Source organism: Nematolebias whitei, chromosome 8 (assembly GCF_014905685.2).
Source record: "Nematolebias whitei isolate Nwh7 chromosome 8, NemWhi1, whole genome shotgun sequence".
Classification (NCBI taxonomy): Eukaryota; Metazoa; Chordata; class Actinopteri; order Cyprinodontiformes; family Rivulidae; genus Nematolebias; species Nematolebias whitei.
This window is the reverse complement of record NC_056505.1, coordinates 4,883,138-4,899,223: the sequence shown is the minus strand read 5'-3', so window position 1 is coordinate 4,899,223 and position 16,086 is coordinate 4,883,138. Positions and strand designations below refer to the sequence as shown.

Below are 16,086 nucleotides of genomic sequence, written 5' to 3'. Positions count from 1 at the left end.
CACCTGGTCCATGTTATCCACTTTAAATTGTCATTTCTTTAGGAAACCTTACCTGAATAAATATTTTTACCTTTGTGAAATTATCTCCGTGATAAACATATTATTACTCCAACCCGAACTCATGCAAACTATTTGTTTGAGCATTAATTCGTTGAGTTACTTATTTCATAAAATGCCACAGCTTTTTACAGTTTTTCCACAAACTTCACAAACAGGTTCTTGGTTGTTTTGGAGCTGAAATAGCTCCACACGTGACTTTGTTTACGCTCCGCCATTGTTTATGTTTACAGTCTGACTGAGCACGCGCACTGTGCCGCTCCGCTTTACGCACCACTGGCGGAAGAAAAAGTAGTTCCCACCAACCGCGTATCATTTAAGAGTTTACTTTCCACTACCTTCCTGTTAATGACAAGTTTTACCTGAAATGACTCAAGTATCAAAACTATCGATAGTTTGAGTTAAGAATCGATTTTAGAACACAGTGGTATCGGTGTTTCAGTATCGATCCGCACATCACCAATAGCAACATCACAACTGAAAGGTCCAAAGATGGAGCCCAGCCCAGTGGGACGCTTCTACGGTTCTCTGATCAAATTTAAAGTCTACGAGGATTACCTGGACTCTAAAGTCACCCCGACGGATTTATTTTACGTACAGGTGAGGGGTTTATTTTTAAGCTTTTAGCTCATCACTTTGGTGTGCTGTAAATAACTGAACTTTGTCTGACTTTTCAAATCCAGATCTTTTCTTTACTTCAGCGTTCCCAAAAACTACCTGACAGCAAAATGTCACTTCTAGCACAGTTTGTGCCCGGTATCTATCTGAAGAAGACTAAATTAAAACACGTTGCAGCTTTTCAAAACCTGTTTCATCCAGAGTTATTTGTATGCCGCGTTGAACCTTTGAACCCAAGTTGTCTAAAATTAAGAGTCATTGACAATTTAGGAGTCATGATTTGACGTTAGGGAGCCGAGACACAAAAACTGATGAATTTTTAAACGGAGTTCTGCGCGCAGTCTTTTATTACAATCTTTGAGGGCGTGTTTTTGACTTCTATTTTCCTTAAATAAAACAAGCTTTCATATTTGTATTGTGTTGGTATTGTTAGTTTTTCTTTATATATATATATATGTATATGTATAATTAAAATACCAAAGCAGGAAAATAATTTTGTTGGTGTAGTACCTTTACTGTCCACTAGATGGCAGTCACACACAAGTTATTTTAAGGTCGCCCTTTACGTAAATTTAGATTAGAACACATTTTATTGTATTGTTGTGTAGCAGTATGAAAATATACCTGGCTGGAGAAACGTCACTTCCTGGTAAACGAGGTGGGCAGAGTATAAAAGGAGGTGGTTGCTCATTCTGACACCTGGTTCCAGCGCCATAGGTGTGGGACACCCTGGTCCTTCTTTCTTCTTTTGAGAGTGGAGGTTGCATGTTTTTTATTTTTTTCATTATTATTATTTTTGTATGTAGTGCAAAAAAATGCAAAATTAAAATAAAAGTTTAAAAAAAATTTTTTTCAACATCATTATATTTCATAAGATCATTGAACTCTGCTTGCAAAGTGAACAACATTGGCAGCTTGATGGCGCAGTGTTGTCTCACAGCAAGAAGGTCCTGGGTTCAATCCTCTTTCTGTGTGCAGTTTGCATGTTCCTCTCGTGCTTGCGTGTTTTTTTTTTTTTTTCTGGGTGCTCCGGTTTCCTCCCACAGAACAAAAACATGCATGTTAGGCTGCGTTCAGGGCCAGGCCTCCCTTGCAAAAGAGATCTGTGATGTCAGTGGGAGGCTGGTTAAATAAAGTTAATAAATTTTAAAAAAATGTTTTGGTCCACTTGAACTGAAACAGTCAATCTGTTGTCTTCTGGTTGTCAATGTTTCCACAGGTGCTTTCAGGTGCACACATTTACTCACCCCCACCCGTCTCCACTGCCAGTGTTTACCAAAGATTGCCTGTTCGACGGCAACCGATTGCTCAAGAGAGAGAAATAACTTTGATCTGTACATTTTTAGCACCATATTCAGACAAACTAGTTCAGGATTCATGGGGGCTAAAGAAAAATGTGAACAGGCCACATCTGGCCCGTGTGCCACTTGTTGACCAGACCTGATGTATGATTTATTGATCCTTTATTTATACAGGTTAGTCTCATTGAGTCACGAGGACTCGTTTTCAACAGAGACCAGTTTGGGAGCAGATGGTGGGGGTTAAGGTCCTTGCTCAAGGGCCCAGAGTGTGGCAGGTGTGGGCGCTTCACACTGGGAGTTGAACCAATGACCTTCCGATCACAGGCCCACCTTCTGTAACCTCTGCACCACCACTCCTCTCCCATCTGAAGACAGTGGTTGAAAGACAGAAGGTGGAGCTGATTGAGATAACGTTCAGATTTTTATTGTAAGGAACCAAATGAAGACACAGAGGGGAGGACATGTGCAGAGGAGTGGACATCTTGGACAAAGGACATTGAAAACGGACTTATCAGGGAGATGAATGTAGAGGAGGATGCTGGGACAGCAGAACACGTCATGGACCTCTGCGCAGTCCTGCTGCGGTCCTCCAGGTGTCCTCCAGGTGTCCTCCAGGTGTCCCTCTTGTCAAAGTAAACTGCAGCAGCAGCCACTTTGTTTGAACACCTGTGTCCACAGGGAGGAGAGCAACTCATCTGCTGCAGTCCATCTCAGTCAGCCTCGTGCTGTGACACCACCAGGTCACCGCAGGTCATCTAACCTGCGCGTTCTCACCCGCACGGCCTCATAAATCAGCTCATTCTGAAGTCGTCCAACCATTCTGTGCTGCTCAGACTTTGTGGAGGCTCTGGTCAGATCACAGAGGTCATTTGGTGCGTAATGACCGGAGCATTAGTCCAGGTTTCATACGATCAAACGGATGTATCTAATGAGTCCTAAAAATATAGACAATGACTTGGAGGCCAGCTTTAGGAGCAGCACACATGTCTGAGACTCATTTTCTGGTGAGCCACATCAAAGTTCAAGGAAAATATAAGTTTTCCTCTCGGGTGCGGACGCAGGCCCAGCTGCTGGGACGTGGGGAAGTGGACATGTGGCAGCTGCTTTCATCCCAGCAGCCACTGGATTCAACAGCCAGATTAGCTTTTTACTTGATGTCTTTATGGCTTGGCTCCGGTGATGGTGGCTCTGCAGTGATTAGAAAAATGTTCCAACCGTCTCTGCAAACGCACGTGCTGCACACGGGGCAGCCCTTCAAAATAAAGCTCCTGGTGTCGCGTAGCAACGTACGACTTGTAGTTTGGGCGTGGTGCTAAATAATCTTTTATCTACACGCATGAAAATTCCTAAATTTAGTGTTTTAAAAGAATATTAATCGGCGTTTAGTGGAGCAGCCAAGGAGCTCGTCGTGCCGTAACTGAAGACCGACAGTGTCCAGCTCCGTCCAGCTCCGTCTGCAGGCCCGGTCACCCAGTGGTGCTGTGCTCAGAAACCAAAGTACACCAGTTAGTACAACGTAATCGTCAATTTGTTTAGATTTTTAAGCGTATTGAACATTTCAAAATTCATCTGATGCTTTTCACACTTTGTACAACAGTTGGCTTTGTATTAAAAACATGTTACAGAATTTATGAAACAGAATCAAAGCAAAACATGTTCAGGTATTAAGTAGTAAGAACAGAAGTATTAATTATACAAACAAAACAGGTTTAACTAACTCGATGTGTTGACAATGACACACGACGTGGGCTCGTATCATTGGGCACCTTTAAGTGGCTACACTGAAATTCCCAAGCTTTTCTAGTATACTCCGTATACCTGCGTATCACACGCTGTCGCCGCTCCTCCACTGACTCCACCTTCTCTTGTCTCTGGCAGAGCAGGGAGTTGGCCCGTAAGCTGGTGGAGCACGGCCACCATGGAATGGTTCTGAGCAGGGAGGAGTTTGAGGAGAGGAGAGCAGCTGCGCAGGCCGCAGAGGCCGAACCGAGCAGCGGCTTCTACAACCCGAGCCGAACACCGTGAGTTGTCTTCTCAGCATTAACCATCACATGACACGGTCTGTCACATGGTCTGCAGGACGTCCAGAGGAGACGAGCTCAGAGCAACACGAAAAGATCAGTGACGTCTAGTTCGGTTGAATTCTGAGGGTCGATTCAGGAAACTCCTGAACAGTTTTTACCTCTCAGTCATTGTGATAAATTATCCTTTTTTATTTTATTTTCACGTGTTACACCTAAAAGACTTCTCTGATCTTGTGTTGCTTCCATCCATCCATCCATCCATCCATCCATCCATCCATCCATCCATCATCTTTACTTGCTTCTTCCTTTTTGGGTCGCGGGGGTCACTGGTGCCCATAACCAGCTGTCACTGTGCGAGAAAACCCACACATGCACGGAGAGAACATGCAAACTCCACCCAGGAAGGCCCCTGGCCGGGGTTTGATCTGGTGATCTTCTCACTGAGAGGCAGCAGCTCCACCCACTGAGCCACCAGTTGCGGCTCCTTGTGCTGCTTCCAAATCAGACATTTCCAACATCTTCACTTTGTGAGGAAAGAAAACACATTTTCTCTGTTACAATAACGATGTTCTGGGCGATTTTAAAATTAAAGCTAAATGTTGCATGAAGTTACTAAAAACTACTCAAGAAGCTGAAGCTAAGAGAAGCAGAAGGAGCAGAAGGATGCTGCATCATCGCTGATATCGCTCTGTAAATGTGCTCATTTCTTGTGGCGCCGTCCGTCAACACAATCAGAGCTGAAATGGAGGTTCAGATGTAGTTTGCAGTTTTGCTGGGCGGGTCATCCAGTGACGTATCTCCACTGGCCAGTCAACGGCTGCTGTCTGCTGGAACCACAAACAAGGTGGCCCATAAACTGGACCGAGTGGGTCCTGGCAGTGGGCAGGCCCGTAACTGATGTGGTGTGGTGCAGAACCCATGAGAGTTGAGACAGTGGAAACTGTATGACCTACTGAAGTCCACAGCATTTCCAGTTGTTTTTAAACCCAGCAGATCACTCTCTTCAAAACCAGAAGCATTCCCAGCGAGTTATTAACTCGGAGCAGGGACCCAACTCACCTGAGTCAGTGGCATTTCCGGTGGTTCATTAACCCGGATCAGTGACCCGACTCTGCAGCATATCCTGTGAGTCATTAACCCAGAGCAGCGGCCTGACTCACCTGAGGCTGCAGCATTTCTGGTGATTCACAGACCTTTGTAGACTGCCAGAGGACATGAAGCATTCGGGCTAAGTGAGACCTTGAATTCACGAGTCCTGATTCAGGTAGAGGACTCTGATCTTTAACCCGGGTGGATCAGGAACTGATCAGTATACTCAAAGTTTGTTTTCTCAGTCATCCAGGTATATAACAACAAAAAAGGTTGAATCATGTCATGACATGATTCAACCTTTTTTGTTGTTATATACCTGGATGACTGAGAAAACAAACTTTGTGTTTTTGAAACCATTAGTGAAAAGGCCAGACTTCAGGGGTATCTGAGGCAGGCTTGAAACACAAGAGTCAGGGTGGCTTCTGGGTAATACCAGATGGCTAGGCCTCAGACTGACGAAGCCTCTTGGATGAGGGGCGAAACGTTTCTTTTTAACAAAAAAACGAAGTCCAGATGACATGATTCAACCTTTTTTGTTGATCAGTATACTGTTTTCCTGGACAGTGGACCCCAAGTCCTTGAAGTCCTGCACCTTTGTGACCTCTGCTCCTTGTAGCCTCACTGTTCCACCTCCTCCCTCCCATTCACACACATGGACTCTGTCTTCATTCCTCTTCTTTCAAGTGCATACCTCCACCTCTCCAAGTTCTCTTCCACCTGTTCCCTGTTCTGACCACAAATCATCACAATATCATCTGCAAACATAAGAGTCCACGGGGATTCCTGTAGAAAAAGTAGAAGACTTTGTCTTCTACTTCTACTGTTTGTGACCTCATCCATTAGTCGGTCACAAACAGTAGAAGTAGAAGACAAAGTCTGTCAAAGAAGACAAAAATAGAGCCAGTGAGCTGAAGCAGATTTCAAAGTGAGCAAAGTTTTTGAAGGGCCCGAAGATCTCCAAACGTATGGGGGTAAAAGGTAAAAACGATCATTGAATGAGCTGAACGTTTTGATACATGGACAATTAAAAGAATACAAAGTAGTTTGAGTACAAAAAAAACCAGGAGAACAATGTGAATGCTGACTCAGCATTAACCCTCAGGCTGATTGCTGACTCAGCATTCACATGATGAAACCATAATTTACTGAAGAAACGAACATTTCCCTCTGCTTTACACACAGATCTCACACCATCTGATTGTATGAGACCATAACTTTTTAAAGTTAATATTGTTTGCCTGTTAGCAAAATATCTCATCAACCACAGGATGGATTTTAATGAACCAAATGGAAAATATTCAGTTCAATTCAGTTTATTTATATATCGCCAAATCACAACAAAGTTGTCTCAGGGCACTTTACAGGAACATTCACATAAAAGCCAATTAGTAAAGTTCTCTATCTAAGGAATCCAGCAGACAAGTTGAATCTTGGCTTCGTTGCAGTCTCCCATCCTGAGCAAGCCCAGTGGAGACAGTGGAAAGAAAAAACTCCCTTTTAAAAGGAAGAAACCTCCAGCAGAACCAGCTCAGGACAAGTGGCCATCTGCTTTGACCGGCTGGTTTGAGAGGACAGGAAGGAGAGACAGATGAACACAGAATGGTAGGTCCAGGTATAGGTCCAGGTATAGGTCCAGGTCCAGGTATAGGTCCAGGTCCAGGTGTATCTGAAAGACAAAAAAACATATTAAGGATAGAAAAAATAATTACAAATACAAAACAGGTTGAGCAGAGTAAGTAAAGACAGTAGTAGAGTGAAAAGTGTGGTCAGTTTGTCCTCCAGCAGTCTAAGCCTATAGCAGCAGAACTAAGGGACAGCTCAGGAAACCCAAGCCGACCCTAACTATAGGATTTAGCGAAAAGGAAAGTCTTAAGCCTAGTTTTAAAACTGGATAATGTGTCAGCCTCACGGACAGAAACTGGAAGTTGGTTTCACAAGAAAGGAGCCTGAGAACTGAAAGATCTGCCTCCCATTCTGTTTTGGAAACTCTAGGAACCACAAGTAAACCTGCAGTCTGAGAGCGAAGCGCTCTGTTGGGAAAACATGGAACAATAAGATCTGTAATATAAGATGGAGCTGGGTTGTTGAGAGCTTTGTAGGTTAGAAGTAAGATTTTGAATTAAATTCTGGATTTGACAGGGAGCCAATGGAGAGAAGCTAAAACTGGAGACATGATCTCTCCCAGTAACTCCAGTTAAGACTCTGGCAGCAGCATTTTGCATCAACTGAAGACTTTTTAAAGACGTATGTGGACACCCAGATAATAAACCATTGCAATAGTCCAGTCTAGACGTGACAAATGCATAGACCAGTTTTTCTGCATCACTTTTAGATCAGATGTTTCTAATGTTAGTGATATTACGCAGGTGGAAGAAGGAGGTTCTAGTAACGTTTTTAATGTGGGGGATAAAAGACACGTCCTGATCAAAAGTAACACCAAGATTTTCAACATTAGAGCTGGAGGACAGATTAATGTCATCTAGAAATGAAAAAATGAAAATGAACATTGAACGTGCATCTAAAAGTGAATAACCTTTGAAGACGTTATTCAAGATAAGTGCAGCAGCTAATCAACCTTAGGAAACACAAAAACAAGTCGTACAGTTATTGAGCTCAAATTGGACGTGGTAGTAGGTGAGAGTCATTTCAAAGCTGTTTGTGTGAGAGTCAGATTGGGTGGTATGCATTCCTTCAAACAATTATCATTTTTACACTGAGTTTCTTAAACATGAAAGAATGTCTTTTGGCTGGAAATCTTTGCCACTAATCAAATCGTGACAATTCACAAAATGTGAATATTTTCTACATTATTCTTCATAATTTTATTTTCTGTAAGAGGCAGCTTTAATGGAAGCACTTCATCATTTCCACTCAAGCAGAAATAAGACTTTTATTAAAGGGATCTCGTCCGTGTGTCTAAATTCAGACAAAGTGTTGAAACCTAAACCTGCAAACCGGAGTTTCCAACAAACCGCTCTCCTGAGTGAAGCGATCGCAAAGATGTTCTCAGTTTCAACCGAACCGTGCGTTCCTCAACTCTCCTTTGATGCGGAGCCAGACGAGACGACTCAGAGCGCTCCCACCCACTCACACGGGCTTCTGGGAGGATCCAAACATTTACCTGCGAGGTGTCGAGTTTGATCGAACCCTCAGATGCTTATCCAAACGTGCAGATGTTTCACCGCTGTCCCCCTCCCTCCCCCTCGGAGCGCCTGCGAACATCAGTGACACTGGTGAAACGGGAGCCTCCACACCTGCAGTTACAGTGATACTGGTGCACAAAGCCTTTTATCTTGTCCCAACAGGATCCGGGGAAATGTTGGACAGGAACACAGCGATGTCAGACACACAACAAAGATCTCACATCTAACATCTCCAGGATGCAGCTCGTTTAACATCCCTGGGATCATATTCAGAGGAGTATTAGACAAGCTGCAGGCAGATTTATTTTAATATATATTTATATTTTGTCATTAAATTTTAAAACACTCATGTTGTTCATGGAGGATTCTGGCTGTCCTGGGTCTTCTAGATATTTTATTGGATAGGAGCAGATGTTCTAAAGCCAGTACTTTTCTGCATAGACAGGAACCTTTCCAAATGTGTAAGCTTCCCTTACCAGAGGCACTAATGCATCCCTATACCATCAGAGAGGCAGGATTTTGAACTACACACTGATAACACGCTGGATGGTTCATCTCCTTTCCAATACGGACGATGTGGCATCTTTAGTTTCCAAGAAGAGTTTTAAATATGGATCCATCTGACCTCAGAACGGTTCTGGACTTTGCCTCAGTCCATGTTTAATGAGTTCTGGTCCAGAGAGGATGGCAGCGGTTCTGGATGGTGTTCACATCTGGCTTCTTCTTTGCCTGATAGAGCTTTAAGCAGCATCTGTGGATGATCTGTGTTGAAAGGCCATGATGTGTGGAAGTGTTCCCGAGCCCAGAACAGAACCAGACCTGGTTTTAATGCAGCGGCCCCCGGGGGCCCAAAGATCACGACTTTCAGCCTCGTCAAATGAGCTCAGAGAGTTCTACAGAAACTTTAAGGATTCAAGGTTCTTTATTTGTCATTCCACCACATGTTCCACCACATGTGGAACATATGGTGGAACAAAATTATGTACACAGGGTCCCAGTTACATCCAACAATAAAACGTAAAAGAAAAACAGTAATAACAGTAATAAAGTAATAAGATCTAAGATGTGAACTAAGAAAAACATCAACTAAAATACACTAAGCACTAGTGGATAAAAACATTACACTGAACAGCAGCACGAACATGAGTCTGTGTGAGCAGATGAGCACGCATGAGCACATCAACATGAAACAGATCACATCAGATCACATTAGATCACATTTAGGTCACATTATGAACTGTAGATGATGGAAACTTCAAATGATTTCCAATTTTCCAGTGAGGAACAATATTCTGAAACACTTCCATCATTTTGAGATGCAGATTGTTGCAGAGAGCAGCACGGGGTGCACAGTGGGCAGAGCTGCTGCCTCTCAGCGAGCAGGTCGCCTGTTCAAACCCTAGTTGGGGTTCTCTCTGGGTGGAGTTTGCATGTTCTCGTGGGTTTTCTCCGGGTACTCTGGTTTCCTCCCACAGACCAAAGACATGCATGTTCTCCTGCTCCGCTCCTGTTTCCTGGAATATCTTGCAAAAAGATCTGAAGCTCTCGACCTTGACCTCTCTAATCTGCTTCAAACGTCTGCTAAGTTCCTGACAAAATCAGTTCTGCACCTTCTGCTTCTCACGTGTCCGATATGCTCGTCTCCGTCAAAGAAGGGCGATCATGTAATTGTTGTGTCGTGTCTGTTAATAATCATCTCTTGAGCAATTAGAATAAATTTATTAAAACCCTCACAAAGCGATCACTGAACATTCAGCCTCTCATTAGCTAATGGACCTTAGCAAACACTAAAAATGGGCCTTTCTTAGAATGTTTTGACCTTTTTTTTTTTCTTTACTAATAGTGCTCAAATTAAAAAAAAATCCACACAAATCTGTAAAAAAAAAAAAAGCCTTTGCAATATGCATGGACACATAATATGCCCACTTAAGTGTCTTTTAATGTGTTAATGTGTCACTTTTGATTTGAAATGCAGCCTAATATAGTCTCATGTTTGAATGGATGTTTAAACTTTAAAACAAAAAAAGTGGACAGAAGCAAACATCTGTTAACTGTTTGATCTGCTGGCACAGGAACCCCTCGTGTGTTTTATTCTGTTATTCTGAGCTGGACAGGCTGCGGCAAAGCTGTTGTTTTTTTCTTCCTGTCTTCACGGTGATTAACAGCTGTGTTATGGTGCTGAAATAAGAAAACACTTTGAATTTGATGGGTTCCTGTTGTAGGTAAGTGATAGCTCATAGCAAACCAATGACATCTTGTCCTAATTAATTTAAATCCTAAACAATCACGTTACACGCCTGACAGACGTCGAGTTCATTCAAGATTCTGTTCTATAAAAAAAAAATGTACCATTCACTGAAAGGCGGTTTTGAATCTCTTGTTCAGTCATTTGCCAATTTACAAAATGGTTTTAATTTGGTCATTTTTACAGTCATTGAGCTAAATTTGATGGTAGTGGCTGAGAGTCATTCCTGTCACATCTTCTGAGCCTGACGTTATTTTTAAGGGTTGACCAAAACTGCTCCAGCTCCGTTTCTCATACTCGTTAATCATAATCGTTCCCTGTAAGGGAGCAACAAAAGAATTGAAAATACCATCCATACATCTGTTTATCCATCCATCCATCCATCCATCCATCCATCCATCCATCCATCCATCCATCCATCCATCCATCCATCCATCCATCCATCCATCCATCCATCCATCCATGCATGCTGCATGAGGTACCAACTTCCATTATGGTATGTGGCTGCTTTTATGCGTAAGAAAAGTTTTCTTTCAAAAATTGGGTTGCCAGGTCAAAATTCAAAATACCAGGAGCTGAAAAAGGAAAGAGAGAAGTTGTGGAGAGTCGAAGCGTCAGTAGTCCCAGTCTTGGAGCCCTCCTGGAAGCAGATCCCAGGAGCAACCTCAGAGATCTCTGTCCAGAAGAGCTCAGTCCTAGGAACAGAGCCCCCAAACTCCACGGCCTCTGGTAGAGGATCCAAGTTTGAAGTGAAGTGGAACCAACTGGTGCGGTGCCGAACCGATGAGAGTTGAGACAGTGGCGAAGCGCCATTAGTCTGAAACACTGGTCACGATGCGGTCCGTCTGTGAATTTTAGTTTTTATAAGCATTTATTCTTCTTGTATCTCGGTGCAATGATAAAAAAAAGCTCATTCTGACTCTGATTATAACTTTTGGGGTATTTGCTCTTGCAGAAGATTTTTGGCGAGGCTAACTAAAAGTCCCGGCTGTTTTTTTCCTCAGCGGTTGTCTGATTGAACTTTCACCGCACTGACCCCCGTTTTGAAAAACACGGTGTCCAAGATGCAAAGTACCACCTGCAAAACATCTCAGGGCAACGCGTTAACAAAAACTACAATGAAGCTGCTCTTTGCTTTGAAAGGACATAAAACGGGTCCTGCTCGGAATAAAATGCTTTCAGAGCCGTGTTTACTTGTAGCCCTGCTCAGTTTGTTTAAACCTCTGTTTGGAAGACGTATTCCTCTCTGCGGACTCTTGCACCTGCGTATCCTCTCTTTGCACTGTGGAGCCCACTGTTTTGGGAATGCCATTGCCTTCTCTGTGGGCCTTAAGCTATGCCTCCCAAGGCACATCTTTTTTCACAGCTCTGTCACTGTTCTGTGCCCCCCCCCCCCCTTCTTTCTCTTCTTTTCAGCCTCCCTGTGCTCTCTCAGACCTTTAGTGCCTGCAGGTGTATAAATAGAGCTGTTTTCAATTAAGGCCTAACCTCGCCTATAGCGTGCATCTGATCAGTGAATGCTCCTGCACCTGTGGTAATAAAATACCAAGGGAGTGGAGATAGCACACTGAATGCTAATCAGATGTTGCCCTGTCTCACTTTTAAGAACAACACACTCCTCCTGACAGCTTGGCTGCGAAAGAGAGGGGGGGTTCAAAGTTGCCAGCACGTCACAAAAAGACCAAACAAAAGACGCAGTCTCTCATCAGACACGAGTGGAATTTTATACGTGATTAAAAAACAAAGTTCTGGATAAATGAGATGCTTAGTCAGAGGTGTGGTTGTTTGGGCAGGGAGGTGTCCGAATTAAATAGTTTGTTTAGGTCTGTTGGGGGGCGTCAGCATTTCTTAGACTTGTTCTTGTTCAAACTTATCACAGCAGAGCTCAGACCTTATTAGCGTCCTGTTAAAACGTTGGTCGTTCGTCGACACAGCTCTAAAATGAAACGCCACGTTTTACATGGAAACGCGCGGCTCCACCGGGAACAGTTTGCTTTTAACTTTGGTAAAGGAACGTCGCACATCGAGGACAAAATCTGCAAAGACTGCGGCAAAAAATAGTGGAGATCAATGGGACGAACTGGGCCCTTTGTTTGAATCTTTATAGCTCGGACTTTCCAGTGGAAACACCACTCAGAGTTTAAACGAGTTACAGAAAGTCGGACTTTATGTTTCTGATCTGGCATTTTAATGGTTTTTATGGTTTTACACAATCACAGCTTGATGTTTTATGATTTTTTACAGATTTTTCCTCAGAAGGTTCACTTGACAGTTAAACGTTTGAGCTGTCCAAACTCTTCTAACTCCCACAACTCTTTCTGGTACACATTTATAAATTATATAATAAATCAGGTCTTTCTGTCTTTTTCACCCAGTGTGTCTCTCACAGCCACAGTGGCGCTTCAAGTTTGTGAACTCTTTATAATTTTCTATATTTCTGCATCAATCCGACCTAAAATATCTTCAGATTTTCACACAAGTCCTAAAAGTAGGTAAAGAGAATGAAGTTAAACAAATGAGACAAAATATTATACTTGTTCATTTATTTATTGAAGACAATGATCCAGTATTGTAGATTAGTGAGTGGTAAAAGTGTGTGAACCTCTAGGATCAGCAGTGAATTTGAAGGTGAAATTAGAGTCAGGTGCTTTCAATCAATGATGGTGATCAGGTGTGAGTGATCACCTGTTTGATCTAAAGAACAGGATCTGTCAACGTCTGATCTTCACAACATGTTGGTGGAACATATGAGGTTTCTGAGGAGCTCAGAAAAAGAGTTGTTGATGCTCATCAGGCTGGAGAAGGTTACACAACATCTGTAAAGGGTTTGGACTCCACCGATCCACAGACAGACAGACTGTGAACAAATGGAGAACATTCAAGTTCCCTCCCCATGAGTGGTGGACCATTAAAGATCACTGCAAGAGCAAGACGTGGAAGAGTCCGCGAGGTCACACAGGAGCTCATTCTAACAACTGAAGGTCTCTCTCACAACGACTGATGCTGATGTTCATGAGTCCACCATCAGGAGAACTGAACAACAATGGTTCATGGCAGGTTGAAGGAGAAACCACTGCTCTCCAGAAAGATCGTGGCTGCTTGTCTGCAGTTTGCTAAAGATCACGTGGACAAACCAGAAGACTGTTGGAAGAACGTTTTGTGGACGGATGAGAGCAAAATAAAACTTTTTGGTTTAAATGAAAAGTTTTACGTTTGGAGAAAGGACAAGAGCATTCCTGCAGAAGAACCTTCTCCCATCTGTGAAACATGGTGGTGGCAGTATCATGATTTGGGCCTGTTTTGCTGCATCTGGGCCAGGACTTCTTGCCATCATTGATGGAACAATGAATTCTGAATTATATCAAAGAATTCTGAAGGAACATGTCAGAACATCTGTCCATGAACTGAATCTGAAGAGAATCATGCAGCGAGACAATGACCCTCAGCACACAAGTGGTTCAACTGAAGAATGGGTCAAGAAGAATAAAGTTCTTGTTGTGGAATGGCCAAGTCAAAGTCCTGACCTTCGTCCAATCCAGATGTTGTGGAAGGACCTGAAGCTGCAGTAAATGTGAGGAAACCACCGACATCCAGAGTTGAAGTTGTATAAATGCAACATTTCATGTGCGACCATCAGAGTCTTCACGGTTCAATCGTTTTAAAAAATGTGATTTGTAGTTTGTCGGGTTTTATCTCGAACCAGGACCAGAGCAACATTTGATGTAACGTCCGGGACAAACGAGAGAAGTTCAGAAGCTCAGAAGTCCGTGTCAGCAGTATGTCCTGACCTCGCGTGCTCACCGTGCTCCTGCAAGGTTTCCATCAGGCTCCTTGCGATCCCTCCACAGTCCAAGCCACATCCACACTCATTGTGCTGTTCCGTTTTTACAGTCCGCCCCAAGAATTCTCAGCTCTTCAACGCTCCGCGTTAAAAGTGAGCCATCGCTCGCGGTGCCAAGCACAACCAGTGCCACAAAAGCACATTTCTCTGCAGGTCCAGCCTCCAGACGCTCAGCAGAAATAAAACCGTGAACGTGACTGACATGAGAAGCCTCGCAGAGCTGCTCCCAGGCTCGTTCTTAGCGAGCCAAGCCCTCACGTCTCTCCACGACAGCTTCTCCGGCGAGGGCCCTTGGGCAGCATGGTTCTGCCGTCTCTCTTACATGCGCTGTCAAGCCAATTGCTTTCCTTGCACTTTGTGAATTTGGACGTGTGTGTAAATTTGGAGTTTTCCCCTGCAAGTGCTGTTCAGAGGCTCACATCCTGCCAGGCTTCAGCTCGCCACCACATCCTCCCACGTCAAAACGCACCCCGAGCTGGTGCAACAGATAATAAATAACAAATTGGATGTTTCCACATTTTAGAACTCATTCCATGTTTCTTATTAATGACTTGTTTAAAGAAACATCTGTCGTTACTCGTAGGCTACATGCAAGATGCCAAAAAATACTGAGAAGACGTCTGACAGAATAACACTCCATCATGGCTTCCTGGTTATTTCTGGAGCTTTAAACAAAACTCCCTCGCAGCTGATTCTGCTGATCTTCTGGACTGGATTCTGATCATGTGTTTTTAGTTAATTTATAGCTCAAATTATTGCAGATTTACCCTTAAAGACAAGTCTATATACATAAGATATTGACGTAATTTATAATTTGAGAAAATTCCCTTTTTTGTTTCATCACTAAAACATTATTTTCTACATAAAAATGTGAAATTTCTGGATATGCACTGTGTCTGCTAATATTAGAAAGTGACAAACTAACGTTGCTACAGTTGGTGTAGATACGATGTGTTGAAAACAACATTTGAACTGAAGGTAAGAAGTTTGAAATAGGTTATTCCTGTAGTTTTCCAGATATATTGAATGTACCTCTGAAATGCGGTAAATGCTCAGTGTAAACAAATCCCTCGTACATTAGCTTAGCTCGGACCAGGACTTTAGCTTCTTTCAGCTCTTTGATGGCCTGGCTGATACAGAACACCATGTTAAAGTTAACGGAACTATCCCTTTAGTGAGTTTACCTACAGGCGGATGTATTGTAAATATAATTTATCGAACCCTAGGGTGTGGCGTTCTTCTGAACATCTTCAGGATTTAGTTCTAAATGCTCTGATCAGTTATTTTAGATTTGGACTGGATTGAAACTGGATGTCTGGTTTTATTATAACGGAGCGTCACTTCAAACACGTCACTGAGTCAGTCATTAAACTAACCAGAATTAATTTGGACGGACTTGTAAAACAAATATGTGAAAACACCTGTTGACTCACAGCAGTGGATACTTATAGAAAGGTTGTGCTGCAGACAGAAAAGAGTGGAGTTGATTTGCAGCAAAGGAAATTTAGTAACGAAAAAAAAACCAACTTCATTCAAATTAAGTTTAAATAAATGCAACAACAAAAAAAAACAAAACTGGAAGAACTCTTGGTTTTTGCAATTTACAGTTATACACACACACACACACACACACGCGCATGCATACATATACATATATATATGTATGTATATGTATGTATATATAATGTATATATGTATATATAATACATATATGTATGTATAATGTATATATATATATATATATATATATATATATATATATATA

The 16,086-nt window shown here is 42.6% G+C and overlaps 1 protein-coding gene across 1 annotated transcript in view; it reads left to right on the top strand.

Moving 5' to 3' along the window:
• Positions 1–549: 549 nt before the first annotated feature.
• Positions 550–16,086, top strand: part of cfap299 (cilia and flagella associated protein 299) — a 123,200-nt gene continuing 107,663 nt past the window's right edge. The window contains exons 1-2 of the mRNA XM_037680154.1: positions 550–657; positions 3,855–3,997. Of these exons, the coding sequence (XP_037536082.1) occupies positions 550–657; positions 3,855–3,997 (251 nt within the window). The remainder of the gene's footprint in view (positions 658–3,854; positions 3,998–16,086) is intronic.